This window comes from Salvia hispanica, chromosome 5 (assembly GCF_029641045.1).
Source record: "Salvia hispanica isolate PSC_SH4W2 chromosome 5, Shi_PSC_v1, whole genome shotgun sequence".
Classification (NCBI taxonomy): Eukaryota; Viridiplantae; Streptophyta; class Magnoliopsida; order Lamiales; family Lamiaceae; genus Salvia; species Salvia hispanica.
The window spans coordinates 23,624,095-23,651,966 of record NC_142696.1 but is presented as its reverse complement, the minus strand read 5'-3'; the positions used below and the strand labels follow the sequence as shown (position 1 = coordinate 23,651,966).

The 27,872-nt window shown below is 34.0% G+C and overlaps 4 protein-coding genes and 2 non-coding genes across 6 annotated transcripts; 5 read left to right on the top strand and 1 right to left on the bottom strand.

The window, feature by feature from the left end:
• Window positions 1-1,961: 1,961 nt before the first annotated feature.
• LOC125187811 (putative indole-3-pyruvate monooxygenase YUCCA10) lies at window positions 1,962-4,747 on the top strand. Its single transcript, XM_048084453.2, has 4 exons — window positions 1,962-2,609; window positions 3,019-3,252; window positions 3,327-3,452; window positions 4,434-4,747. The coding sequence occupies exons 1-4, from the start codon at window positions 2,004-2,006 to the stop codon at window positions 4,602-4,604; spliced, it is 1,137 nt and encodes a 378-aa protein (XP_047940410.1). The 5' UTR covers window positions 1,962-2,003; the 3' UTR covers window positions 4,605-4,747.
• A 3,039-nt stretch (window positions 4,748-7,786) lies between these two features.
• On the top strand, window positions 7,787-9,384 carry LOC125189672 (putative indole-3-pyruvate monooxygenase YUCCA10). Its single transcript, XM_048086926.2, has 4 exons — window positions 7,787-8,401; window positions 8,551-8,784; window positions 8,864-8,983; window positions 9,051-9,384. The coding sequence occupies exons 1-4, from the start codon at window positions 7,796-7,798 to the stop codon at window positions 9,210-9,212; spliced, it is 1,122 nt and encodes a 373-aa protein (XP_047942883.1). The 5' UTR covers window positions 7,787-7,795; the 3' UTR covers window positions 9,213-9,384.
• Window positions 9,385-12,326: 2,942 nt separating this feature from the next.
• LOC125187442 (bifunctional 3-dehydroquinate dehydratase/shikimate dehydrogenase, chloroplastic-like) lies at window positions 12,327-16,966 on the top strand. The gene is made up of 7 exons (XM_048084036.2): window positions 12,327-12,618; window positions 15,066-15,171; window positions 15,242-15,880; window positions 15,967-16,222; window positions 16,295-16,443; window positions 16,532-16,694; window positions 16,792-16,966. Exons 1-7 carry the CDS (start codon window positions 12,419-12,421, stop codon window positions 16,833-16,835), a joined length of 1,557 nt encoding a protein of 518 aa, XP_047939993.1. The 5' UTR covers window positions 12,327-12,418; the 3' UTR covers window positions 16,836-16,966.
• A 739-nt stretch (window positions 16,967-17,705) lies between these two features.
• On the top strand, window positions 17,706-17,777 carry TRNAP-UGG (transfer RNA proline (anticodon UGG)). The gene has a single exon. It is a non-coding gene; the product is annotated as a tRNA-Pro (tRNA).
• Window positions 17,778-19,564: 1,787 nt separating this feature from the next.
• TRNAP-AGG (transfer RNA proline (anticodon AGG)) lies at window positions 19,565-19,636 on the bottom strand. The gene has a single exon. It is a non-coding gene; the product is annotated as a tRNA-Pro (tRNA).
• A 663-nt stretch (window positions 19,637-20,299) lies between these two features.
• Window positions 20,300-27,126, top strand: LOC125191086 (uncharacterized). Its single transcript, XM_089059140.1, is given in 13 exon segments — window positions 20,300-20,543; window positions 20,546-20,587; window positions 20,898-21,101; window positions 21,104-21,258; window positions 21,438-22,485; window positions 22,488-22,589; window positions 25,148-25,525; window positions 25,528-25,778; window positions 25,875-26,142; window positions 26,222-26,304; window positions 26,500-26,608; window positions 26,727-26,793; window positions 26,943-27,126. Coding segments are annotated over 13 exon segments (2,991 nt in total). The 3' UTR covers window positions 26,983-27,126.
• Window positions 27,127-27,872: the final 746 nt, after the last annotated feature.

Here is a 27,872-nt window from a genome sequence, read left to right as displayed (position 1 = left end):
TTATGTATATTTCAAGTGATGCAATCTATATATTTTATGAAATGTCAAGTTAATTAACGGTAGTTATGCTCTATTTTATGGAGTGAAAGCAATTATAATAGTGTTTATAATAAAGACCTAGTATACATTTTTACTTTTATTGAAACTACAAAAATTTAATTAATGCAGAATTTCAAATTCAAATTTGAAAAGTGAAAAGAGAGGATTCTTTAAGCAAAATGAAAAATTGGGCTGAAGGTTAATAAAGTCTTTTTAAAATTTCCACTATCTATTATTAATATTTTAATATATAAATAATACTCTAATGTACTAATATATCCTTGTGTGGTTGACCATAACGTGGTTGTTAACATCACTCGCATTAATAACCATAAGCATTTATTACATTATTATCCAATGGCATTAATAATTGTATTAAATTAATGGAATCCCTAATGTGAATGACTTGGGTTATTGTAGAGATCACCTAATACTATTTATACAACATTTCCTACTACCTCACCACTAAATAGACATATAACTCATATTTGGCAATAAATAAATCATTTCCCAACACATCCTCTCTCCTCTATCTTCACTCTCTCTAATTCTCTCTCCTCTATCTTCACTCTCCCTAATTCTTCCTTAATATACGTTTCAATAAATACAATATAAACCTCTTTCCTCTACCTTCTCTCCTATTTTCTCTCTCTACTTTTGTTAATATTAACAAAAAATCTTTTACCAGTAAAAAAAATATCAAATAAAATCTTAAACATTTCTCGGTAAAAACTAAAAACTTTTTATTTGTTATATTAACTTCTAATATTTCATTTAGCAATAGAATTAATCTAGAGCACGATAACAATTTTCATCACATTTATTCTAAATTTATGACAATAATTTTTTTATTTGAGTACAAATTTTTAACTTGTACTATTTCATCACATTTATTCTAAATTTATGACAATAATTTTTTTAGTTGAGTACAAATTTTTAACTTGTACTATAATTTTATAACATTATAGAACTAAGTTTTATTATTAAAGTAAACTATTTTTATAATTAGTTATACCAATTAATTATTCAATTTAAATGAATTAGTGTTATTATTAATTATATTATTTTACAAATTTATTTATTTACTGAAAACATATTTTATATCAATTTATCATATAAGCCCTCTATATTTATTTAATAATGACTAATGAGTACAATTACGTAGATTATGAAAAAATAGGGAGAGAAGGTAGAGAAGACAGATGGAAGATTTTAGATTTATTGGATATCTTTTTAATTGGTTATTTCTTTAGATTAACAAAAAAAAATAGAGAGAGAAAATAGGAGAGAGAACGTGGAGGAAAGAGGTTTCTAATGATATTTTATTGAATGAAATGTAACTAAGAAAGTAGGGGGAGGAGAGAGGTTGTGTTGGGAAATGATTTATTTATTGCCAAATACGAGCAACATGTCTATTTAGTAGTGGGATATTAGGAAATGTTGTAGAAATAGTATTAGGTGATTCCTACCGCTTAGGTTCGGCGCGAGAGCATCAACTCTACATAAGAAAGTATTACCTCATCCATCGATTATTTATAGTCTTATTTTGATTTGACACAAATTTTAAAAATATAAAAGAAAATGTTAAAAAAAAATAGAGCAATATAAGTCTCGTTTTTATATAGTTAGATTTATTTCAAGCACGAATTTAAGTAACAAATTTTTGTCTATTTCTCGTGGACGGAAGAAGGTGGTACAGTTGAGTCCACTGTCTAAAATAGAAAAAAAAAACGTTGTTGGATTTTGAATTATGGACATTTTAAAATATAAAATTAGGACACTATTTAGTGCATAGACTTAGGGAGTAGTATTAAATTAACATAAACTACTCCTAAACCCTATTATTAACCACCAAACCGGCCTAACTCATTTCCTCTTGTGCTATAAATTAGAGGAGTAATAATAGTTAGGAGCTACACAACACTACCCCAAAAAATTCACCCCATATAGTAGTAATAGCATTGATGAAGAAGGCAGCAGTAACCATCGTAGGCGGCGGCCCCTCCGGCCTAGCAACGGCGGCGTACCTCCACAGCCTCTCCATCCCATACATCCTTCTGGAGAGAGAAGACTGCTTCGCCTCACTGTGGCAAAACCACACATACGACCGCGTCCATCTCCATCTCCCTAAACAACTATGCAACCTCCCCCTCATGCCCATGCCCTCCCACTACCCCACCTACGTCCCTCGCCGCCTCTTCGTCGACTACCTCAACGACTACGTCACCCGCTTCCACATCCGCCCCGTCTACCGCAGGTCGGTCGAGGCCGCCACGTACGAACACGGGGAGTGGAAGATCGAGGCCAAAAACCTCGACTCCGGTAAACTGGAGGAGTATCGCTCGAGGTTTTTAGTCGTGGCCACGGGAGAATCATGCGATCCGAGCATGCCGGAGATCAAGGGGCTGGGGACCTTTACTGGGGAGGTATTGCACTCCACCGCCTATAAGAACGGCGGGAGGTTCGCCGGAAAAAAGGTTTTGGTGGTCGGGAGTGGGAATTCTGGCATGGAGATCGCGGTTGATCTGTCCGACCACGGTGCAAGGACCTCCATAGTCATCCGGAGCCCGGTAAGGACACTTTTCTTCACTTTGTTAGCAATATATAAGTGCAGCTCCTAGTCCACTCTCGAATTAATAGTTATGCAGGGAGGGTAGTGATAAAATGCAAACTTATATATTGTACAAACTCAAAACTCATCAACACAGCTTCAACACAGTTTCAATAAACTTTCAAGATTTTAATGTCAATACAGTATCAACACAATATCAACACAACATCAATCAATGCCTATCGTTAAAATTATGTTGACATTTTCCTGTTGATGTTTTTTTCTGATCTGTTGACATTTTTCAATGGTCCAGATCATAGTTTTGAGTTTGTACAATATTTAGAGTTTTCATTTGATCACATTCCTATGTGGGGGAATTATTAGTTATGGGCTTTTTTTTTATTTTGTTGTTGAAATTGTTGGTGCAGATTCACATATTGTCAAGGAGAATAGCCTATATGACATTGGTTCTAATAAAGTACTTACCAAGGAAATGGGCTGACTCATTTGCTATAATGATGAGCAAATTTGAGTATGGAGACTTAACAAAATATGGTATTCAAAGGCCTAAAATGGGACCCTTTGCTCTCAAAGATGACTATGGGAAATACCCGGTTATTGATGCTGGTACTGTGGTCAAGATCAAGTCTGGGGAGATTAAGGTTTGTTAATATTTATGATTTGTATTTGATTTTTATTGAATTAATATAAGTGCAAATGTTTATGGTTAATGTAGGTGTTGCCCGAGATTAGTAGTATAAAAGGGAATTGCGTGACATTTGAGAATGGAACAGAAGAATATTCATATGATGTGCTAATCTTTGCCACAGGCTTCAAAAGATCGACCAAACAATGGCTAAAGGTAAAATAAAATCATGGCCCTTTATTATTCAAAACACCCTTCTCTAGATTCTTTTATTTAATTTCACTAAGGTAGTGTTTGATTTCATTGATAAAATAATAGTACCAAGATATAACCTATGATTGAGTTGTGAGATTATTTTAGTAACATGGGGTTAACTATAACTAATTATCTCATGGGGGAGTGATCAATTGCTAACTCATCATTTAATTGCTAACTACAACTAATTTAAGGCCATATAATTTTAGAAAACGTGTGGTCTACAATTTGCCACGTGTAATTTTCGTTTTTATTAATAAAATAAAAAAGATTAAAAAAACGCCAAATTAGGATTTTAGATGAAAATGTCAATATAGTATTTCGGAAATATCAACACAATGCTTTGAGAATGTCAACACGATGCTTTAAGAATGTTAACCCATTGCTTATATTGACATTCTACATGTATTATGTTGACATAATTTATATAATATGTTGACATTTCTGCTTTATGAAAAAATTGAAATTTTTTTTATTTTTTTTTCAAATTTTGATGTCGGAACATATGCATGTGTGATGTCGTTGGAATCCTTATAAAATTATCTTTAATTTGATATATGTTATATGAATGTAAAGTTTTGGGATTTCTTTTAAAAGTTAGTTATAACTAAACATGTAGTTAATTGACATTAATACCCCTATTGATATTTTATGGAATTAATCCTATGGCTTTATTGACGTTTTTTATTGATCGTATTGATATTTCTTGGTTGATGATCTAGGCCCTTAATTTGAATATCTAATTGCTATTATTTAGTTGTAGTTAGCAATTAGGTATTGAGTTAGCAATATAACACTCCCCTTATCTCATGATTATTCATCTAGGATTGAGTTGTGGAATTAAATCTCATAAACCAAATACACTGCATAATTAATCTCGAGATACAATCTTCCAAATCGAACACCTCCGAATTAACAAATAGTGTTTTCTTACATGTGCAGGAAGATGATAATTTATTAAATGAAGATGGGATTCCAAAGGTCGATTATCCAAACCACTGGAAGAGTGTAAATGGGCTTTATTGTGTTGGGTTCGCCCGCAAAGGATTGTACGGAGCTGCTATGGATGCCCAAAACATAGCCCACCACATCAAATCTCAAATTACTCATTAATCATATTTTAAAATAACTTTCAACTTATAAATGTTGTTAGAATCAAGAGTGATGATGGAAGAAAATACTCAAAGCTACAGCCATATCATTATTAATAAAAGAAGAATTCAATCCAATACAATATAGTCCCTATATTTGTTTTATTTTTCACATATTTTAATTCTATTTTATAACATGATATTGATAAATAATTAATCATTAATTCGTTGATGATTGTACCAAAACCTGATTCACTTTGACACTTTTCTATACATACCTAAAAATAATTGTGTAAAAAACAAGTCAATAAAACAGTACAATATATAATTATTTAGTCCCACCATCCACTAATATTTGGCCAGATATACTGCGAGTTTGCTACTTCAGATAAATGTACTACTCCATATTATTGACACTTGATGGTAAAAGAAACTATATATTCAAATAATACAGTCTTTACATATGTGTTTTTTTTAATTTCTTTTACATTTCATTTTTGTATATTAGTAAAATTTTATATATGTGTTGATATTTTTAATATATTACGTTGATGAGTTAGCAGAGTTAGCAACTTAAGAAAGTTAGCAATTGATCACAACCATAGTATATAAACTAATAATTTTTGCTTAAAAAAATTACTCTAATTAAACAAAGATGGCATTGACAAATATTTAGTTGAAGATAGCCTATTAACTCCATAAGTAAAGGCTTGTGAAAACGGGTTTCTTTTATTGGGCTTGCCCATAATGGGCTATGGAGGCCAGAGAGTAGCCCAACATTTCTAGACTCTTTTATTATAAATGGAAATTGATCTCTATAAATTGAGAAAATTGTCAATTAGTATAATTTTTTTTTACTTCTCACCACTCCTATAATTTTTAAAATTTAAATATAAAAGTATAACTATTCATTTTTTCCACAACGATCAAAAGCAAATATAATACTCCATCTGTCCTAAATGTTTCTTTTAAACATGAGATTTGTTTAGAGAGAGAAGTAAAAAGAAAATATAATATTTTTCGCTAAATAATGGGACGTCCCAAAATGGAATTTCAAATTCCTCATGGTTGGATGAGTGAAGTGTAACAAAAATAAGTTTGTTATGACAACAAAACAATGTTGTTTTGGACAAAATTATGTTATTCTAATTAGAGTGTTAATTAAAACATCATTAAGTAATGTAAAACGACGCGGTTTTATGATATATTGCATCCGTCTGCGAAAAATAGCCATATTGTACCATTTTATTTTGTGTCTTCCATCAAAATTAGTTTCTAAGTATCTATTTTGTAAGGTTTTCTCTCTAATAAGGTGAATTTTATTTTCCACTAACAATACAATAACTTCTTGTTCTCTCAGGGGGTGTTCGGTTCGCAAGATTGTATCCGAGATTAAATTTGTATGGTATTTGGTTCATGAGATTCAACCCCACAACTCAATCATAGATGAATAATCATGGTATAATTAGTTATAGCTAACCCCACATAACTAAAATAATCTCACAACTCAATCCTAGATTGTATCTTGGTATTATTTTATCTTGGAAACCGAACACCACCTCAATATCTTTTTTACTTTACCAATTTTTTAGGCATATCAATTTGTTTATTAATCTTTTTTAATTTTTGGAAAATATACATCCATCCATGAAAATAGTCTAATTTTTTTAGATGCCAAAAAAATATTCTCAATCCCACTATTTCTCCTCTCTCTCTCTCTTATACTCTATCTAATTTTTTTCATTTTCTAGCTCTTTTACTTTACCAATTTCTTATTTATTATTCAAAAATTCATGGCATTTTTTTGTGAACGGAGGTAGTGTTGTTTGTACAAAACTTTAGTTTTATTTATCAAATTTGAACTATATATATTTTTATATTATTTAATATTTAATATTATCTGTATAAAATCTGTATAAAATAATATTTTGAATATATATGTATATATAAACATTTTCATAATAACTGAAATAAGAGAGAGAAAATGTTTGTATGTGTTCATTATTAAATAAAACAAATTTTATTTGACACTGGAAAAGAAAACAAAGTTAGTTACGACGTAATCTATCTGTAAAGCAAGCTAGAGAAGAAACATGTGAACAAAGTTGAAGAGTATCTTAAAATTTGAAAGTTTGGATAATAATGAACTTTTCTTTTCCATTTAATGTTTATCTATAGCATCATCAATCTCATAATAAAAACAATAACATTTATTATTAGCAGTATGGATTGAAGCAATTGCTCTTCTTGTACTTGTAACTGTAGTTCTATTTTTTATTGAAGTGATTTTTAATTTCTTAAAATGTCATTTTACAATTACAGAATGACTTTAATCTTAAGGTGCATATTTAACTATATATGAAAAACTCTCAATATATCATAATTTGTGATATACTCCAAACAAATAAATAAAGAAATCAAACAAGAAGAATTTAAGAATTACTAAAAAATATAGTTCGATACCTAATATGATTTAGACCGATGAAATATGAAATAATTGAGCTGCATTTCAGAAATTTTATAAAAAAATTATAATTATCTCTTTGATTTGCTTTGATAGAGGAAACAAAAGATAAGATAAAATTGACAAACAACGCAAAGAGGGTAATATAAAAAATAACCAGTGTTCCAAATATTTTTAATGAACTCGGCTCATAAAGCAAAAACTCAGTAGTATAATTTTCCATTATGCACAATATCATTCTCTTTTTTAGAGTAATATTTTAGTATTAAAAGCAAAATTCAATATCATTTTTTTCAAAAACATCATTCCATCAAAAGCAAAAAACAATAGTATTATTTTCAATTGCTGAAGATCAAAATCATTTTCTTATGAATATCATTGTTCATATGCAACACTATCAGTTTTCAGCTTTTGATATACTAATACATAAGTAAGATAGATTTTATTAGAATCACAACAAAATTATCTCAATTAAATGAAAATAAAAATGAAAAAAATCTTACCTACTACAGTTTTTAATTAGTGGGAATACACTAACCACACTTACAAGTGTAAAAGACCCAAACATTAATGGCAAAAAAAGGTCAACAGCTAAAAGGTTCCAAGAGGGTATCAAAATGAACAAAATCTTACCCAAACCATATTACTCCTAATAACCTTATTAATCTTCTCTACGCCTATAAAAGTTGGGAAACAACACACTATATCTCATTCACTCCAAACAACAAAAATACATAGTAAAACCAAAAATGGAGAAGGCAACAGTGAGCATCGTGGGAGCCGGCCCCTCCGGCATGGCGACGGCGGCGTACCTCCACAGCCTCTCCATCCCATACATCCTTCTGGAGAGAGAAGACTGCTACGCCTCTCTATGGCAAAAGCACACCTACGACCGCGTCCACCTCCATCTCCCCAAGCAACTATGCACCCTCCCCCTCTTGCCCATGCCCTCCCACTACCCCACCTACGTCCCTCGCCGCCTCTTCCTCGACTACCTCAACGACTACGTCACCCGCTTCCACATCCGCCCCATCTACCGTAGGTCGGTCGAGGCCGCCGCGTACGACGACGGGGAGTGGAAGATCGAGGCCAAGAACCTCGACTCCGGCGAACTGGAGGAGTATCGCTCGAGGTTTTTGGTCATGGCCACCGGGATATCCACCGATCCGAGCATTCCTGAGATCAAGGGGCTGGGGAGCTTCACCGGGGAGGTCCTGCATTCCACCGAATATAAGAACGGCGAGAGGTTCGCCGGAAAAAAGGTTTTGGTCGTCGGAAGTGGGAATTCCGGTATGGAGATCGCGGTCGATCTTGCTGACTGTGGCGCAACCACCTCCATTGTCGTCCGCAGCCCGGTAACTAGCTCTTTTGTTTGCATGGGTGGTAGAGTTGTCAACTGGACCAGGCCGACCCAGATATTAATTTATGTTGAATAATGGTTACAATTTTGGATTAGTAGTACTAAATACTTATATGGTACATGTTGAATTAATTGTGGGTGCAGGTTCATGTAGTGTCAAGGAGAATTTCTGCTATGGCGATTGCTCTAATAACGTATACATCGCTCAAGTGGGCTGACATATTTGCAACAGTGATGAGCAGGATTGTGTTTGGAGACTTATCCAAATATGGAATTCAGAGGCCTAAAAAGGGGCCCTATGCTCTGAAGGATGAAATTGGGAAATACCCTGTTATTGATGCTGGTGTTGTGGATAAGATTAAATCTGGAGTGATTAAGGTTTGTTAGCCGGTTCATGATTCTAGTACTAACATTTACGGAGTATTAATTAATACTAATGTTTATAGGGTTAATGCAGGTGTTGCCTGCGATTAGTGGTATAAAGGGGAAGTGTGTGATATTTGAGAATGAAGAGGAATGCTCATACGATGTGCTAATCTTTTGCACAGGCTACAACAGATCAACCAAGTGGCTAAAGGTTTATTATTTAAAATAACCCTCTTTAGCTTCTTGTATTTAATTTCATTAATTAATTAAATGTGCAGGAAGATTATTTATTGAATGATGATGGGCTTGCAAAGAACGCTTACCCAAACAACTGGAAGGGTACAAATGGGCTTTATTGTGCTGGGCTGGCCCGTATGGGAATATATGGAGCTGCTATTGATGCCGAAAAGATAGCGCACCACATCAAATCCCAGATTTGATCATTATCTATGTCATTGGAATGAAGAGAAGAACGAGCTAGATCCTCAAAGAACTTTTTTAATAAACAAAGAATGCAATCCAATACAATGCATTCCTTCCGTTTGTTATATTTTGCGCATTTTAATTTTACAATCAACTATATACATTTGAAAAGGAATCATGGAAACTTCATGAACTTTGCAATTCGCCCATTTCAAATACTTTTGCATTTTTTTCAAACTTTTTTCTACTAACACACTTCCAAGCCATGAATGGTAGTAGTATTTTTGTACATTTCCACCTAAATAAATAACAAATAAGGTATTTAAAGAAATAAGGAGTAGTAAATATCATAATAAATACTTGTAGTAGTATAAAATCAAGATTGCACATTATGCCTTTCACCTTAATATCATATACTAGTTGTATAATTTAACTTTTATTAATAATTAATATTAACAATAAAATTCTTCTTGTACACAATCCTGGTGTGAATAAAAAAATATCTACATAGTATAGAAATTAATTGAAATTTACCTTTATTTGTAAATTAATTTAGCAAATTCCTTAAGTGTTGTAAATGATGATAATTTGCTTGGAATTAACACTCCCCGTAATATTGATGCCTATTTTACTTTATCTAATTTTAACATTTATTTCATTGATTGTAAAAACTCGATTTGAGAATGACAGATTTTTTATCTCCACATATCATATAAGTATGTGTTTATATTTGATAAAAATTAAATATGAAAAAATATAGTAATAGTAGTACTTATTTAAGTCTTCCTTTAGAAACCAGCGTCCTCTTTCCTCTTATAAAAAGAATAGTACTCCTACTAATTTATTTTCTTTATTTTGCAGGTTCGATTACGTGTCATAATATTCACTTTTTTAATAATAATATGTTACTACTATGTTTTAGATAATCAAATACATGAATAAAGAATATTAAAATTCTAATATCTTGTCCCACATCGGCTTGGTGATGATCATATCTCTTCTATATAAGTGTGGATAACCCTCCCCCTTATGAGGCCTTTTAAGGGGTGAGTGACCCATTTCTAATATGGTATCAGAGCAGGGCCCAAGTCGATGATGGTTTATCTCTTTATCTCTTCTCTTGCCTACCCACGTGATGGAAGTCCGATGTGTCATTCCGGCCCACACGTGAGGGGGCGTGTTAAAATTCTAATATCTTGTCCCACATCGGCTTGGTGATGATCCTATCTCTTCTATATAAGTGTGGATAACCCTCCCCCTTATGAGACCTTTTAAGGGGTGAGTGACCCATTTCTAATGAAGAATATGTATAGGAACAAAAACAGATGATATATATAAACGAATTAACATCCGTCAGAACATAGCACATAATATAAACAATGAATTAAAAATATTAAACGATCGCAATTTATAATTATATGCAATCACGATAAAATACCAATTAAAGAACAACAACCACCTTAAATCAATACAAAACACATTTAAACACCCTCAATTAATATCCACACAATTAAAACAAAGCATCCATCTCAATAAACAGAATGTTGTGTGTATGTTTGCATGACTTAATATAATTTTTTTTTATAAAAAGAAGATGGAAATTAAATGAATTTAGGAAGGTTGGGTCCAGACTACGAAAACGTCGTGATTGAAACAATAATTTGATTTTTCCCTTAAAAAGAATTGTATATAAATAATAACATAATATAATTATACATACAAATAAACGTGGTTCCTCAGTGAATTCATGATAACTATTTTTTATTCGCAATGTGTATACTTATTAAATAAAAATTTATTAGTACTATGTACAACAAAAGTAGCTAGGATCGTTATGGCATTAAATTTAATGGAGTACTATAATTTTGGGGTGATCCTGCATATATATTATATATAGATGACAAAAACAAATTGAGCAAGTGAGAGAGACAACCTATCTACAACATGTGCAATCAGAAAGAAAAATAATGGTACGTCTTCCAAACATAGTTCACATTATGAGAAAAGTTAGAGGATTGAATGTGACATATAGGTAATGCATTAGTTAGTCCCACATACAAAGCTACATCTTCATGTGGTGTAACGTTGGGACGATGTTTCCAATAATAGAATAATGTTCAGAACTATAATAGTACGTGTTAGATTGGAATCTTAATGTGGTGTCAAATTTAACAGTAAAATTAGTAACAAAATGCCCTGTATTTTAAAAAAACTAATTTATATAACACAAATTTATAAATTATGTATCGTATCATCAACCGTGCTCGCGCTTTGTGGTATCACCAATCTTTTTTTTTTTTTCTTATTTATCTTAAATTTGCATTGCATTGCTATAAAAATCAGAATAACAATTTCAATAACTATAATTTTCCATACTAATATCAAATCACCGATAAAGTTTACCAATATTTTATTAGGAAAGTCATATATATTTAATACTCCTAGTATTACCATAGGATGGGTAATTTCTTGTTTTTAATGACTAATTTTGCTATATAAATATTGTTTATAGTTTATACATATTTTAAATTTATAAAGTAAAAACTGTGAATAATGTAAATTTCGGAGATGTATTGCTAGATGGCAATAGCATTGTGGTCTAGCGCAGAGAAAAACATGAAAACTTGAAGACTTGAAGTTATGGGTTGGATGGCTAAATTAAGAGCATTTATTGTACAAAAGTACGTACTCCTATTAAGTATGCAAAATGCAAAGTTCAAAAATTTCATACTCCATATTTCTTTTAGATTGTTCTGTTATAGCTAAATTATTTCTTTTTAGTGAAAAATAATAGTACTACATCTCTTTTCTCTTAGTACTTTATTTTTTTTCTGTCATCCCTCTACTTCATTTTTTCCCTTAATCCACTTAACCCAACTAATTAAAATTCATGCAAAAAAACATACCTGAATGTGCAAAGTTCACTCATACAGAGTAGAATACTATAGTACTTCATTTATCCCATTATAAATGTATAATGAAACATTTTATTTTTTTGGTTCTTTAGTTGAAAATGAAACATTTTATTAGTCACATCAAACATCAGCATTACCATTGCTTCTTCTAAATACAATTTCAGAAAAATAAAAAAATAAATGTTGGTGCACTTATTTCAGTGTCTCCTCGTGCTTATAAAATAGGAGCCAGTCAATGAAGATTCTATAGAACAATTAATATTCTCTTTATCTCTGTGTGTGTTTGTGTGTGAGAGAGAGAGAGAGAGATGGGATTCAAGAGTGATCTTCTTGTGTGTACCATTTTAGAATGCGAAACAGGGGAAGAAATGCTGGCGTCGATGGACATGGCCAAGAAACAAGGAGCTGATATTGTTGAACTCTGCCTTGCTTCTCTCTCTTTCTCTCACATTTCTGAAGTTGAACACATTTTCAAGCTCAGAAACTTGCCTTCAATCGTCTCCTTCGGGTAATTCTTACATTCCCTCATCTTTTTTCATATATTTATATGCAAAATACAATGAATCAGATTCAGTGTTTATTGGAGTACTATATTTATATTTATTTAACCTCTTTGGAATTTTAAAAATCTACTCACTGTATACCTTGATTTTAAGTTTACCAATTTTTTATAAGCACAATAAATATAATATGTAAAAGTTTTAAAAGTACATGGAGTAGACTATGATGAATGATTGTTAGATATATTGTTAGATACATTGCATTCCCGTGATATTTTTTTTAAATTTTCTCTCTTTTACTATTTCTCATACGGCAACGGCACCACAAGTTTAACCATCGCGACATTAGATATTATACAAGATTTTGTGCTCTGTTTACTTTACACCGATCACGTGTCTCCATTTTGTTTATTTGATAAAAATAGATATGTTTCAACCATATATGTATATTTGATTGAAATAGAGCGACAATTATCAAATGTCAAATATGAATAATATTTTATTTTTATTTATTTATTGAATTTTAAGCGGACATACACGCTTCTTGTAAATTCAAATTTTAATAGTACTACTCCATTTTTCACGTGGTTATGTACGTATGTGGAAGAGCTATCAAGTCATTTTCGTTACGGACCTACGGTTATTACCTTGTGGTTTGAATAATAAGGTATAGTATTTTACCCAACTATTTATGCAATTTTCACCTCATACCCTTAAATTAAAGGACCGGTATATTGTATCGATGTTTAAATAGTACAATTATATATTATATGAGTATGTTTTTGGGTTGTAAATCTATTATAGGAAAAAATGAGGGAATAGAAATTCTCTCACTTATAATTTCAATTTCTTTTTTCATCGTTTTATAGTATTACTATAAAATAAGAAAAAAGGAAAATTATTTCCTTATTCTTTCTTGTCAAATTAAAGAGAAAACATTTTACGAAATAGAATGGACATTCTATATAATAAGAAGAATGTAAATCTATAACCAGAAAATACGAAAACAATTTTTATCACTATTTTCGTTGAAGTATATATAAATTAAAAGTGAGCGGAATTAGTAACCGGAATCTCAAATCATGTCACATTTATTTGAGCTAGTCGGTAGGAAAATCATAATTAAACGGAATTTCAAATCATGTCACATATTGTCATATCATATGTCTGCTTTGATAGGTGAAAAAAACCTTGGGTGGGCCAACAAATATTGTGTGGTTACTCTGACTATATGATTAAATGCATTAAAACATTTTGCGCCAATAATTCATTGAGCAGTCCAAAAAAAGGACGTGGGCTCTGAAAACTACTGCAAATGTTAGAGGGACAGACCTTAACACAAATTTGATGTTTATAATTGGGTGCCTTTTAGATATAAATAATTTTGGTATATATACTTAATTTGTAGGGGATGTGATCAAATGCAAACTCTAAATATTGTATAAACTTCAAACTATGATCTGGACCGTTAGAAAATATCAACAGATCATGAAATAATAGCAACAAAAAATGTCAACACAATGTCAACGGTTGATGTTGTGTTGAAATTATGTTGACATTGTATTGATATTGTGTTGATATCAAAATCTTGAAATTTTATACTGTGTTGATATTGTGTTGAAAAAGTTTGGAGTTTGTACAATATATGAGTTTGCATTTTATCACTACCCTAATTTGTAGTCATAACCAATTCACCAAGTCCACTTGTTTAATGGAAGAATAATATATTTTTAATCATAAACAATCTGTGAGAAATAGTATATTTTTAAATGTCTCATTTTTTTCTTTTTTATTCGTCCATCGATAAATGTTTCATTTTACTTTTATTATATTTGTTAAGTGGACCATATATTCCACTAACTCAACAATCACATTTTACTATAACATAAAAATATAAAAATAAGCTTCACGTTCCACTATTGTACCACTTTTTTTTGTCAAATAAATTTTTGAAATCTATTTGATCATGGATAGAAGGAGCAGTAAGTATACTACCTCCGTCCACGAAAATTCGTCCCACTTTTTCATTTTCGTCCGTCCCCCAAAATTTGTCCCATTTCATTTTTACCATTTTTGGTAGCGGACCTCATATTCCACTAACTCATTCCTACTCTTATTTTATTATAAAACTAATATATAAAAATAGGATCCACAATTCACTAACTTTTTCAACTCACTTTCCATTACATTTCTTAAAATCTGTGCTCGATCAAACAGGGACGAATTTTCGTGGACGGAGGTAATAGTATTTACTTGACTAGTGCAAACCTTTCATTTTAATTGGCAAAATAAATTTGAGAAAGAAACACCTATGACGTATTCGGCAGCGTGGAATCCGGGACCAAAACAATTAATGTATAATCAAGGAAATTTGTCTTTTTATTTTTCTCTATATTTTGTTGGTATTTGGAATGGATTTAGAATTTAAAAAGCGATGTTTTCCTTGGGCCCATAGGTGTAGGAAGCAACGACGAAAGCATTCCGTCTCAGAGGGAACGTGGCACCAAATCATAAACCGGGCTGTTGCCGTGGGTGTCGAATTTGTCGAGATTAATCACGAGGTACATCATTAATTTCAAATATTTATTTTAATCAAATTTAACTATCACTATCTGAATTTTAATTTTGCAGGTGCGTGCTTGGGAAATAGTAAACGAACTGAAGAGATCACAATCCTGGAACACGAAGACGAAGACGAAGGTGATCGTATCGAATTACGTAAACACATGTGACATAACGGCGGAAACACTAGGCGATTTGATTGTAGAAATGCAATCTACGAATGCAGACATCATCAAACTCGTGATCGACGTCGATTACATCACCCACGTAGCTCCCATTTTCCGCATGCTCACGCACTGTCAAGTGCCTCTGATCGCTCGAGCCGTGGGGGAGAGAGGGCTCATCAGCCAACTCCTCGGCCCCAAATACGGCGCATTCATCGTCTCCGCAACCCTCAACGGCAAAACCCAGCCAGGACTGCCGCCTCTAGCTAGCATTAGGCAGATATACAAACTAGACTGCCTAAACTCCCACACTAAAATATTTGGCGTTGTCTCCAATCCAGTTGGCCACAGCAAAGGCCCCCTCCTCCACAACCCTGCTTTCAGACACACCGGCTTCAACGGCATCTATGTCCCCCTCTTGGTCGACGACCTTAGCGAATTCTTCCGTGTTTACTCCTGCACCGACTTCGCTGGCTTCAGCGTCGGCTTGCCTCACAAGGAGACCGCCCTCGCCTGTTGCCATGAAGTCGATCCACTAGCTCTGGTATATAAGTGCTGTCTCAATTTCATTAGTTTGGGAACTGCCAATTTGATTCTAATTACTTTTTCTTCTTTTTTTTTCCTTTTAAGTTGATAGGTGCGGTCAATACTATCATCCGGAGGCCCTCGGACGGGCTGCTCGTTGGCTACAACACAGACTGCGAGGCCTCTATAACCGCCATTGAAGATGCATACAGGGGTAGCAGCGTTAATGGACGTCCGCAAAATGTGTCACCCATCTCTGGGAAGTTGTTTGTTTTGATTGGAGCTGGTGGAGCGGGCAGAGCTATGGCGTTTGGGGCTAGGAGCAGAGGGGCACGCGTCGTCATCTTCAACCGCAATTTTGGTATGGCAGCATAGTTTCTTGATTATGCTTATGATTTAAGAGTGTTTGATATTTTTTTCTTTGGTGGTGAAGAAAGAGCAAAGGCTCTTGCTGAAGCTGTTTCTGGTGAAGCTATGCCCTACGAGTGCTTGAACGGATTCCGGCCTGAAAAGGGGATGATTCTTGCTAACTCTTCTGCTATTGGGATGGAGCCAAATGAAGACCAAACTCCCATTTCCAAGGTTTTGAAACCTCAAATGCTTTCACATACATAGCTGTTATATGTAGCACTCGTTTATTACAATGTGTGTGGTGTGGTGTGACTTCTAGGCTGCCTTGGCGTCATATGAGTTAGTTTTTGATGCGGTTTACACGCCACGAAACACTCGGTTACTACAAGAGGCGGCTGAGGTTGGAGCCATAGTAGTGAGTGGGGTGGAGATGTTCATCAGACAAGCACTTGGTCAGTTCAAACTCTTCACTCATGGATTAGGTAAGCATCTCTGTTTTAGACACTGCTTTGCTGCTTTTTCATATGATGATTAAGTAACTATATTACCGTGTTGGTTGTTTGTTTTGGATGATTTCAGCACCAGAGGAATTTATGCGCAAGGTTGTGCTAGAGCATTTCTGAAGGTGTATTCAACAAAAGAGCACATTAAAAGAGATTTATGTAAATAGATTAGAGCAATTCCTGCATTCTGATTGTATTCTCACTTCATAAATTTGGCTCTATGTCTTGAAATATATATTCCATTTGCAATATCACTCATTCACAATTGACTTACTATAACAAACTAAACAAGTAGATACTGAACCAACAAATGAAAAGAAAAAGAGTAGGTAGAATCAAATGTCTAATTCTTTCATCAGAGTTTCTCTGGTCACATTCTTCAATGATTGATGCCATCAACAACTATGCATCATAAACACTGAAAAATGGGAATGACATTCAAGTAGTTAGTCCTCATACTCAGTGACAACTACAAATTAGATATGTTAAATCCTTTGCATTGACTACATCATATTTTCAGAAAGATCCATAACTCAAAATCTTTCCTTCCTTGTTTTTTTAATTTAGAACAAATAAATGGGGGAGGTTTAAAATTTCATGTTACCTCAATATTAGCTGATGATGTGAACTACTATTGCTTATGTGTCTGTAGAGTCTTATTTGAATTTAAGAAATCTTAGCATGTTAGTACACTTTTCTTAGCTTAGTATGCTAAGGGCATGATTGGTAGCCTATACAAGCCCACAAAAACACGTAAAAGCCCAAAAAATGAGGAGTTATTTCATCTTCTCCACCACTTGGTAGAGGTCGAATTAGTAAGATGACCCGGCACAAAATCCCCGGATCTCACGGAAATTGACAATAGAATCGGCGATTCTTGCAATTCACCATCTTTAGATTTACTGGACCAAAATTTCGACAACAATAGTCTTGATTTCTTCCAACTCTCCACATATTATATTGAAAAAACATTTTTTTTGTTTCGTGAGTGGGCATTTGGTCTAGTGGTATGATTCTCGCTTTGGGTGCGAGAGGTCCCGAGTTCGATTCTCGGAATGCCCCTCAATTTTTTTCACCATTTTTTGTACTGTGTGTTTTCCACCAATTTTTGTACTACCGTGTTTTCCACCTTTGTTATACTATCTGCGTTGTTTTACTTGATTGTATGGAGTTATTTAATGTTTGAGTCTCTTATCAGTAATATACCATGGTCATTCGCATACCAAGTTGGCAATATGACTTGGAAACTAAATACACCTAATATATACTCCCTCCGACCCCCATTAGCAGTCACAGTTTGACCGGGCACGGGTTTTAAGAAATGTAAAGAAAAGTTGGTTGAAAAAGTTAGTAGAATGTGAGACCCACTTTTTTATATTGGTTTTATAATAAAATGTGAGTGAAGTGAGTTAGTGGAATGTGGGACCTACTACCATTTATGGTAAAAATGAAGTGTGACTCTTAATTGGGGACGGACCGAAATGGAAAAGTGTGACTCTTAATGAGGGACGGAGGGAGTAGAACATTTCCTTAATTTATTGCCATTTATTTCTTTTATTAAGATTTTTGATGTACATAAATTTTATTTTCTTATTTTTAAATTTTCTATAGTACAGTATTGAAAATAAAATATTGGATTAGTTTATAAACATGCTAACAAGTGTATTATATATAATATCGAAACTGCATCTAAAATACTTTTCGCATTTTTAGGCTTTTATTTCTTTAATTAAATATTTTGATGCATATTAAATTTATTTTTCAGTAAAAATAAAATTAAAGGTTTCTCCCACCTTTAATATTTTTCATTAAATTTTTATATGCTATTAAAAATTAATATTAATTAATCAATATACTAAAAACGTTCAAATTATCACATTTTATCACTACTTCTATATATTTTTATAATAGAAAAAATAAAGCACCATTGTAGTATATTAATTTGTTATGACTACAATTTAATTTTCTTGGAATATTAATTAATTAATTAATATTCATCAAAAAATAAGTTTTCTTCCATCTTTAACGTTTTACTGCATACTATGTTATTGAATTTTCGATGCATATAAATTTGTTCTGTTGCATAATATGTACAGATGTAAGTGTTCTTATACTATTGATACTTTATTTTCTTGCTTAAATTTTTTAAAATTATTTTCACATGATATAAAATATATTTAATTAATTAATTAATTAATATATAATAAAGTTCAAATTACATAATTTCAATTTCTAATAGTATAATAATAAAAAAAATTATAATAAGAAATCAAATTTATATGCATAAAAAATTTCAAATAAAAGGAAATAAAGGCCAATAAACTGATGAAATCTTCTATATATTAGATGTATTTAGCTTCCATAATATACATGGTTATTGATAACATTTGTCAAAAAACTATTAGTTAGTCACACCAAATCATATTGTCAACTTGGTATGTCAAGACCATGGAATATTCTTTCAGAACGTAGAATGAATTTAAAAGTGCATGAAATGCACACTTGACACACATTTTTTAGTTAAATACTAGTAACAGAAAAGGATTTGTGGTACTATAATAGAATTGAAAAGGATTCTCTTTCCATGATTTGTCGAGTTGTTGTGACAGTTCTATAACTACATGATCATTAATTTAAATCATACCAACATACTTGAATTCCAAAACAAAAATATACACCAAATATGTGTGCGTTCGAGATCAAAGAAACTTTTGAGATCATTATAGTATCAAATTGGAAAGTGAAATTACAATACAAAAATATATACCAAATATGCGTGTGTTCGAGAAAAAAGAAACTTTTGAGATCATTATAGCAGTATCAAATTGGAAAGCAAAATTACAATTTCAGGGGCATTCCGAGAATTGAACTCGGGACCTCTTGCACCCTAAGCGAGAATCATACCACTAGACCAAATGCCCTTAAAATTTCGTTAAAAGTTAAATCAATATATGTTTCTCTTTAAAGAAGGGATTGTTTCCGCTTTCCCTCCAAAACTTGCAGTGCACTGCTCATTTGGGCATTTTCCCCGGTTTTTGGACATTTCTAATTCCATCACTTCAAACTTTCCTCCACTGCTCATTTGCCACTCTCTGCTCCTCACTCGAACCCTAACTACTCTAAACCCACACACGTTCCACCGAATCATCGCTGCTACCCATTCCAAATATTTGAGGTGAATCATTAATGACCTTGTCGATTTTTGAATGTTTCTTTTTACTTTTTCATGCGATGATTACTCGTGCAATTCCTTTTTTAGCTTTCACTGAGCTCTGATTTCCCGTTTGTTTGAGCATTTAGTCCTTCCTTTTTTTTCCTGAAACTGTAGATTTCATTATTTCATTATTTCTAGTACGGTCATATGGTGAGAGATACTTATCTTGGCAACGATGATTGATAATGGCATAATCTACAATCTAGATCAAGAATAATTATATTTTTAAAAATTATTGTTGAAATGTTGAAATTATTTTGTGCACACGATTCAGTAAATTTTTCGCTGTCCATGACATCAGCGGAGGGTGTTGCTAACTCTGTGTGTTTGAACTAGGATAAGGATAAGTTTTATGGTGGAATGTCATTGTATGAATACTCTCCCGTTGGAGGACATAGTTGCCCTCGACAGCCCCATTAGAGAATCGGGGTTGCAGTGTATTGATATGAACACTCAGGTTTTGGATGGATGTGAATCAGCTCAACAATTGGGTGATCAGATGAATGATTGCTTTGAGAAAGGCATAGCGCTTGATAGTGATGATGAAGGGGAGAATCAATATGAAGCTGGAAGTTCAGCGAATGAGTGTTGTGGTGCAACTGGAAGGCTTTCTGGCGGGGTGGTATAGCATTGCTGAGGCAACAGCAGGCTCCAGCAGGTAAAATGCTGTTCACCTAGATGTTAGAAACGAGGTGATGATTTGAAGCTACAACATGTTCAGTATGTCACCCCTCCCCCCCCCCCCCCCTCCTGATAAGGAAGGAACTCAACAATTAATTGTTGCACTAAAGAAGGCTTTACTTGTTTTACTTGGAGATTCTTGCATTGGAAAAAATATTCTCTAACAAATGTTGTGTTTTTATGTGTCTCGAACTCTGCTTGGAAGTGTAGTTAATAATTCAATGTGAATTTGCAGCATTCTCTTATGTTGGTTCTTTGATTTAACTTTGGTTCTCTCTTTGCCCCAGATTATTTGCAGAGGTTTAACAAGGTTAAGAAGCATATGTTAGGTCGTCTTGATTCAGATATAAGTGGAAGGAGTGATGAAGAAACTGCTGCTGATAGGATTGGTCCTTGTAATGATTATAGATTTCAAGAACATGATGTGGCTGTGGAGAGGGTCTTCGCCAGTTCATCAGAGCAAAAACTAGTTCTAATGAAACCAGTGAATACAGAGAAAAATTACTCAAGTTAAAGTTGTCCCCAAAAGAGTCAAAGTACATGGATGTGGGGAAGGATACAAATCATAACAGTAAGCGCGCGGAGTTGATTACATCTTCACAAGTTTCAGAATCACAAGATAAGGCCTTGCAGTTTGTAGAAAAAGATGTCACACTTTTCTTTTTAGTTTGTCCCACAAAAGATGTCACATTTCCCTTTTTGGAAAAAGTTCTCTCTCACGTTAATATAAAAAATATATTTTCTCTCTCCATTTAACACACAAAACAAAATCTCCTAAAATCTCGTGTCGTCCCACAAGTGTGACATCTTTTGTGGGACGGAGGGAGTACCTTTCAGTTTGTGATTTGGGCTCACAGAAACACATCCCAAGTAGAAAGACAGACATGATTAAATCACCTCCTTGATTGAGAGTAAAAGGTGCTCAAAGCTTGGCTAGGAGACTAACTCTTGAATCAACTGCTAGCAAGTTAGCAACTTTTGACTGGGCTGATAAGCAGATTGATGAGACTGAGTACGCCGCACCAAGACTGTGTGAGGATTCAACCTTTGAATATATAGGCGACAAACATGGTTCCATTAATGTTAATCAAGATTCTACCAATGTTAAGTTGCAAAATGAGATCTCCAATCTTCAGTCAGGAGAGAAGTTGCCTGAAAATATGTCAATTCCAAATAACTTAGATACAGTTTGGTTGAGCTCCCACGTGTTAGAAAAAGTAGGATCAAATCCTGGAATGTTCATTGCACCTGATTCCATGGAGTTGGATGAGCAGCTTGTTGCTGAAATATCAAGGCAGAATGCAGAGAATGTGGAGCAATTAAGGCTTACACCAGATGAGTTATGTATTGGTCTGGACACGCAAATGGCTACTGAAGCTATGCAAGAATTAGTACATGCAAGTCCTCCAAGGGTGGATGCTTGTGTCACTCATCAAGGTTCAAACAACCCACTTTTGAACTCTTCTAATGCATTAAATAATGAGAGTAAATCAAATGGGGCCAGTGTCGAAGTGGCTTTCGTAGATTGTATATGCAAAGAGAAACGCTAAAAAACTATGAAATATTCTTCTCTTCGCGACAAAACTTCATGTAGGGTGGCTGCAAAACAAGTTAAGAATCAGCTGAAAACTATTTCTCGACCTCGGGTACGCAAAAGTTTGACGACCAAGAAATTGATGACAAAGGAGTTCTTCAATGACAGTACAAAAATGACAATAAATAGAAAAACTGCAACACCTTCAAGGATCACTCTGCAGCAAGAGGAATATGGAATTGCTGAAAAATGTGGCTCTAAAGAGTTTCATAAACTTAATCGTGCATGTAGCAGGCGTCCAGATGAGACTGCTGATGGTATCAAGTATGACCCCCTGCGAAAGGAAAAAAGATAAGAAGTAGCTTTCGCAAAGGTTTACAAAAAAGAGGTGTCAGTTGGACCTGCCTGAAGAGAAATTCCGGTTCATCTCTTGAAGTGGTTACAGGAACTGTGATACGAACTCACGTGGCGGACCCACAACGAGGGCCATGACAAGGCCGCTTCGAGAAGGCTTGTCACGTTCATTCAAAAAGCCAAGCGGAAGGGGCCTATGAAGACGGAGGAGCCGCCGGTGAAGATCGTGCTGAAAAATGAAGGCCAACCGGGGAAAGAGGTGTTAGGATTGGTATACTGAAAAACATATTTCGAGCATGTTGTACGGATAGAATTGCTTGTATACAATAAATTCTACAATCCACTTTTAACCTAAGGCGAGAAGAAGTAATTTTATCGCATTGATGTTTGCTTGTGCATTTATAAGATGTTTTTCAAACATTTAAATGTATAAGATGCAAATAAGTCTAATTCTTCATAGTAGACTGGCCGTGAACGACGTTCACAGAAGGTGACGCAGTCGGATCTTTGTAGAAGAGAAATAGAATTTCACAACCTAGATAGGCTTTGGCTACCTATCGTGAAAGGTTGCAGTGTCAGTCTGCTTGTTTCCTTACCTTAGGAAATAAACGACACTGGTGTAGTATAGCACTGAAGGATCTAACAGTTGAGATAAGTCTTTCTTGCTATTTACCGAAAGACGAGGTCTCGGTGATTGTTATTTCTTAATCATTGTTGACATAACATTGAGCATACGATATTGATTATGCACTACTTTGATTTATCAAATGGTGCGGAATTTTCGCAATCCAAGAATCCTGATATCTTGGGTAGTGGTGATCAATGTCTAGAGGTGCTAGTATTGTTATTGAAATGAATCGTGTGCTGGGTGAGTCCAGTTTGATAATATCATCAAGAGGTGTTTGAAAAAGGTTTTATTATTCAGAAACCCGGCCGGTTGGAATTTATTCCAGAATAATAAATAAAGATTTTGAACTAGACAACCCTTGGAAAAAGATTTTAATTAATTAAAGTCAAATAGCAGACTTAAATTAATTAATGGATATTTATATCTTAAACACGAGAAATAATAAATTAAAGAGGATATTTATATCTTAAACACGAGAAATAATAAATTAAAGAGGTAAAGCCCGGATTACTCGTAATTTGGGATTGGACGGGCAGTCAATATTATTTTACTGTAGTGGCTGATTATAATATTCTGTTGGACTTGTATTAAATTGGGGCTCAATTTAATATGTAAAAGTCCAACGGGTTTGGCCCAAGTCCAACCTCCATGGATCTCTAATCTGGCCCATCATAACTCTATATAAAAGGAGATTAGAAAGAAGATTAATTAATTTTTAATTGATAATTTTCGTCTGCTCTCTGCAGTGAGCGATTTTTTTCAGTTCTCTCCAGATCTGAAATTCTATCTTCTTTCTAATCAAGCCCTTTTTTATTCTGACAAGCTTTGTCCACCCAAAGGTCATTATCTGAGTTCGGGATACAGATTAGAAGATTTGTGGTCGAGTACGAAGATCTTCATGTGGAGAAGGAGCAAGCAATCGTCGATTCTTTGGAGAATCAGATCGGTAACCCTAATCCGTAGAATATCATGAATTAGGGTTTAATTCCTTAAAGCATGATTTATGTGCGTTCTTGTATGCAATTTTGATTGTTTAACATGTGGTTAATTGATCCCATAATCAGTCAAATAGATTGGATGCATGATTTATTTGTTTATGCATGACTTCCGCTGTGCAAGGGGCACCAATCCCCAACAAGAGGAAGCCGTAAGTCAAATTTGCACATGCAGCTGGATTCATTAAGTATTCTGCCTATCGAGATAGCGTCCAAATGCTCTGAAAGTGGCACCAATGTCTTTCCCCTTGAAAGAGCTTCGCGTGGGTACCTTGCACGCCTCGATCGGAGTCCGGTGGAGAGAGTTATGGACGATTTACTAAAGCCGCGCAGAGAAAGGCGGGGTTTTTGCACCCTGAACAACCGGGCGGGGTTTTTGCACCCTGAACACCCGGGCGGGTTTTTTGCACCCTGAAAATCACCCGACCGGGTGAAATGGCGAATGGCAAGGAGGAGTCCAGAAAGAACACCCGGACGGGTTTTTTGCACCCCGAAATTCACCCGACCGGGTGAATTGTCCGATACTTAGATTTTGTGGGCCAAATTTGCTATTTTTGGACCCTTAGTATAAATACCTTTTGATGTCATTTCTTTTTCTAGATTTTGGCTGAATTAAAGTTTCTACCCTAGAGAGTTTCCTCTTTGAGGATTGTATCCGAATTCCTTCATTGAAGGTTGCTTGTTTCCATCTTTGATTGATTCAAGTAGAGGTATGCATCAATGGAGTGTATCCATTGAGTAGTGGAGCCAAGGAGTGATAGAGCTAATGAAAGTTGTCTAGGTTTGTCTCCATCTTTTTGATTAAGGTCCTATGGTTGTAGCTCTCTTATCTCATCTTTATACACATGCTTTTCATTCCTAATCTACCATCCTTTCTTGTTTAGATTCAATTTTTGTTGGTTGGATCATCTATTATCTTTTGTCTTGTGTTGATAAATTAAAAATAGCATCAGAAAAATAGTTTGATCAAGCATCATAAATGGGTAATACTTGGAAAATGGATCATAAAATACATGGATCCTTATCACATTGCAAAAGACAAAGAAAACTCTTAATCGGATGTGGCTAGTACAACTCTCTCACGGTCAAATTCATGGGTTTATCCAAAGGGGAAAAGAACACGTGTGTTCACACCACACCATACAGTTAGCTTAAGAAACCAAAGTTTTGCATTTTCCTCATCTGATATTAATCTGAAAAAGCTGGCTGTAGAGGAAGCAATAGGTAGGGTGGCAAAGCTTATAGTCCATAAGAGGCGGCAGAAAGTGTCATTAGGGAGGGAACATGCAGTAAGTTCTATAAACTTGGCTATTGATTTAAGTTCACCTGTTACTGATAGTGCGGTTCCAGGGAGAGAAGTAAAGATTCCTGTCGAATCTGATTCCAACAAACCAGTAGAGCATAATGAACTGCAAATGATGCCTTAGTTCACATGAAAGTAGACTTATTGTCAAAGGGGTATTCAGCCAAAAGAAAACGATTATCATTGAGCCCCCTTTCAAGATCTCCCCTAATGAAAGAGCTTACGAGATTGGGTTACCCTGATTCAATGCCTGATTTTCTGCCAAAAGATTCAAGAAGAAGAAGAGCTACAGAGAAAGTTTGTGTTTTGTTCAGCCAGAACTTGGACACAAGCAAACTTAAGCAGCAGAAAAAGGTACTTTCTGCTACACAATCAACAGTCAATTGCATATATAACCTGGTATTGTTGTTGTTATGAGTTCCATATTCACTAATATATTCATTAATACAGATTGTAACACGATTAGGATTTTCAATCGCATCATGTTCCTCTGATGCAACACATTTTGTAGCTGATAGATTTGTACGGACAAGGAATATGTTGGAAGCCACTAGTCTTGGCAAACATGTGGTGACACATTTAAGGCTTGAGAGCTGCGAACAAGCTGGCTATAATGTTGACGAAAAGAGTTACATCCTCAGAGATGAGAAAAAGGAGAAAGAATTTGGTTTCAACATGCATGTTACACTCATGCGTGGCAGTAAGCATCCACTTTTGAAGGTGATGCATCAATTACATTTTGAAAGAAGCATTAAAGTGAAAATGTGTGCTTTATGAATTTTCTTCCATTGATTTACAAGGCCGCAGAGTCTTGATCACCCCAAATGTGAAACCTGGTCTAGATGTTATAAACAGCTTGGTCAAGGCAGTTCAGGGAGAGGTAAGGGCTGTCACTGCAAAATTCGTTAAGTTGCTATGTTACATCCCATAAGATGAGACATTCTAAAATCAAACAATTATAATTAGGTCATCAACTATGCAACCAAAACTTCTGGGTTAGAGTGGACCAGGCAGAATATTTCTATCGTTTCTGGTAACTCAAATCTAAAATCACAGTTTAATTAATGTTCCTTAGGTGGTCCAAAGCATACTGAAAGCCAAAAAGGATCAGCTGATTCACAATGATGTATTAATCCTCTCCTTTGTGGAAGATTATACAATTTGCTTACAGTATCTCCACAAAGGTACCAACCTGGCTAAGTCTCTTTTTACCATTTTGGCTTATTTACCTTTTGATTGATGTACTTGTTCCTGGTTGCTACAGCAATTACTAAACATTAATCTTCGAATTTCGAAATGCAGGAGCTTCCATCTATGACTCAGAGCTTTTGCTGAATGGTATTGTAACCCAGGAACTGCAATATGAGAGGTCAGTAAAGTAAATAATATGTCCAAGAATTTGATACTCATTTTGTTTTATCAAGACATGTACGGACTTAAAACATCATGGTTCAATGCATCTATAAGTTTCCGTGTTGTGTTGATTTTTTGTTTTCACAAACTCCTTTCTTTGTACATATATAGACTTTTCAAAGATAGGAAGAAGAATGGCCATTGATATCAGTCATTCAGGGCAAATGGTGATCGTGTATTATAGTAATATGGAAATGCAATATATCCTAACTCCATATGCCTCAATCCACAGCAGGATCTGATGTGTACCTCTTTTCATGCTTATTAATGGCTAGTTTTCAGTGTTCAATTTTGTGATTATTTTTTTAAATAAAAATTAACTGATTGAATTATTAACTAAGAATTTTTTTTTCAAAATTTTAGGATTTTCCTTTTTCTTTTTAGTTTATACGGAGTGATATTTAGTTATGTTTTATGAGATGATCTGCATTTTCCCAATGTTTACTAAAGTAGAATACCATTCAATTTAAACACGTGATCAATTGCTGATGGTTATTGACTTATTCCTGTGCAGAGGTCAAAATCTCAAAACGATGCCAATGTTTTTTTTAAAATAGAAATGTATTTTTGCCTCTCTTGATTAAGATAAATAATCACGCTTTATTTGGTGAGGGACCTTATTTCCTGCATTACAACGACCTGGTATGGTCTACCCACATGTTCTCTGCTTTAAGCCTTTAATATAGTCATTTTCAAATATTTAATGAAGGATATCGCGCCAACTACATATAGAGGGAGTGTATGCTTATATCGTTTTTATTAATTGGCTTCAATTGCTAACTCATCATTTAATTGCTAACTACAATTAGTTTAAGACCATATGATTTTAGAAAATTTATGGTCTACAATTTGCCACATGTAATTTTAATTTTTATTAATTAAATCGAAAAAGATAAAAAAAACTATCAAATTAGGGTTTTGGATGAAAATGTCAATATAGTGCTTCGTAAATATCAATACAATGCTTTGAGAATGTTAACACATTGCTTATATATTGACATTCTACATGTATTATATTGACATATTTTTTTGATT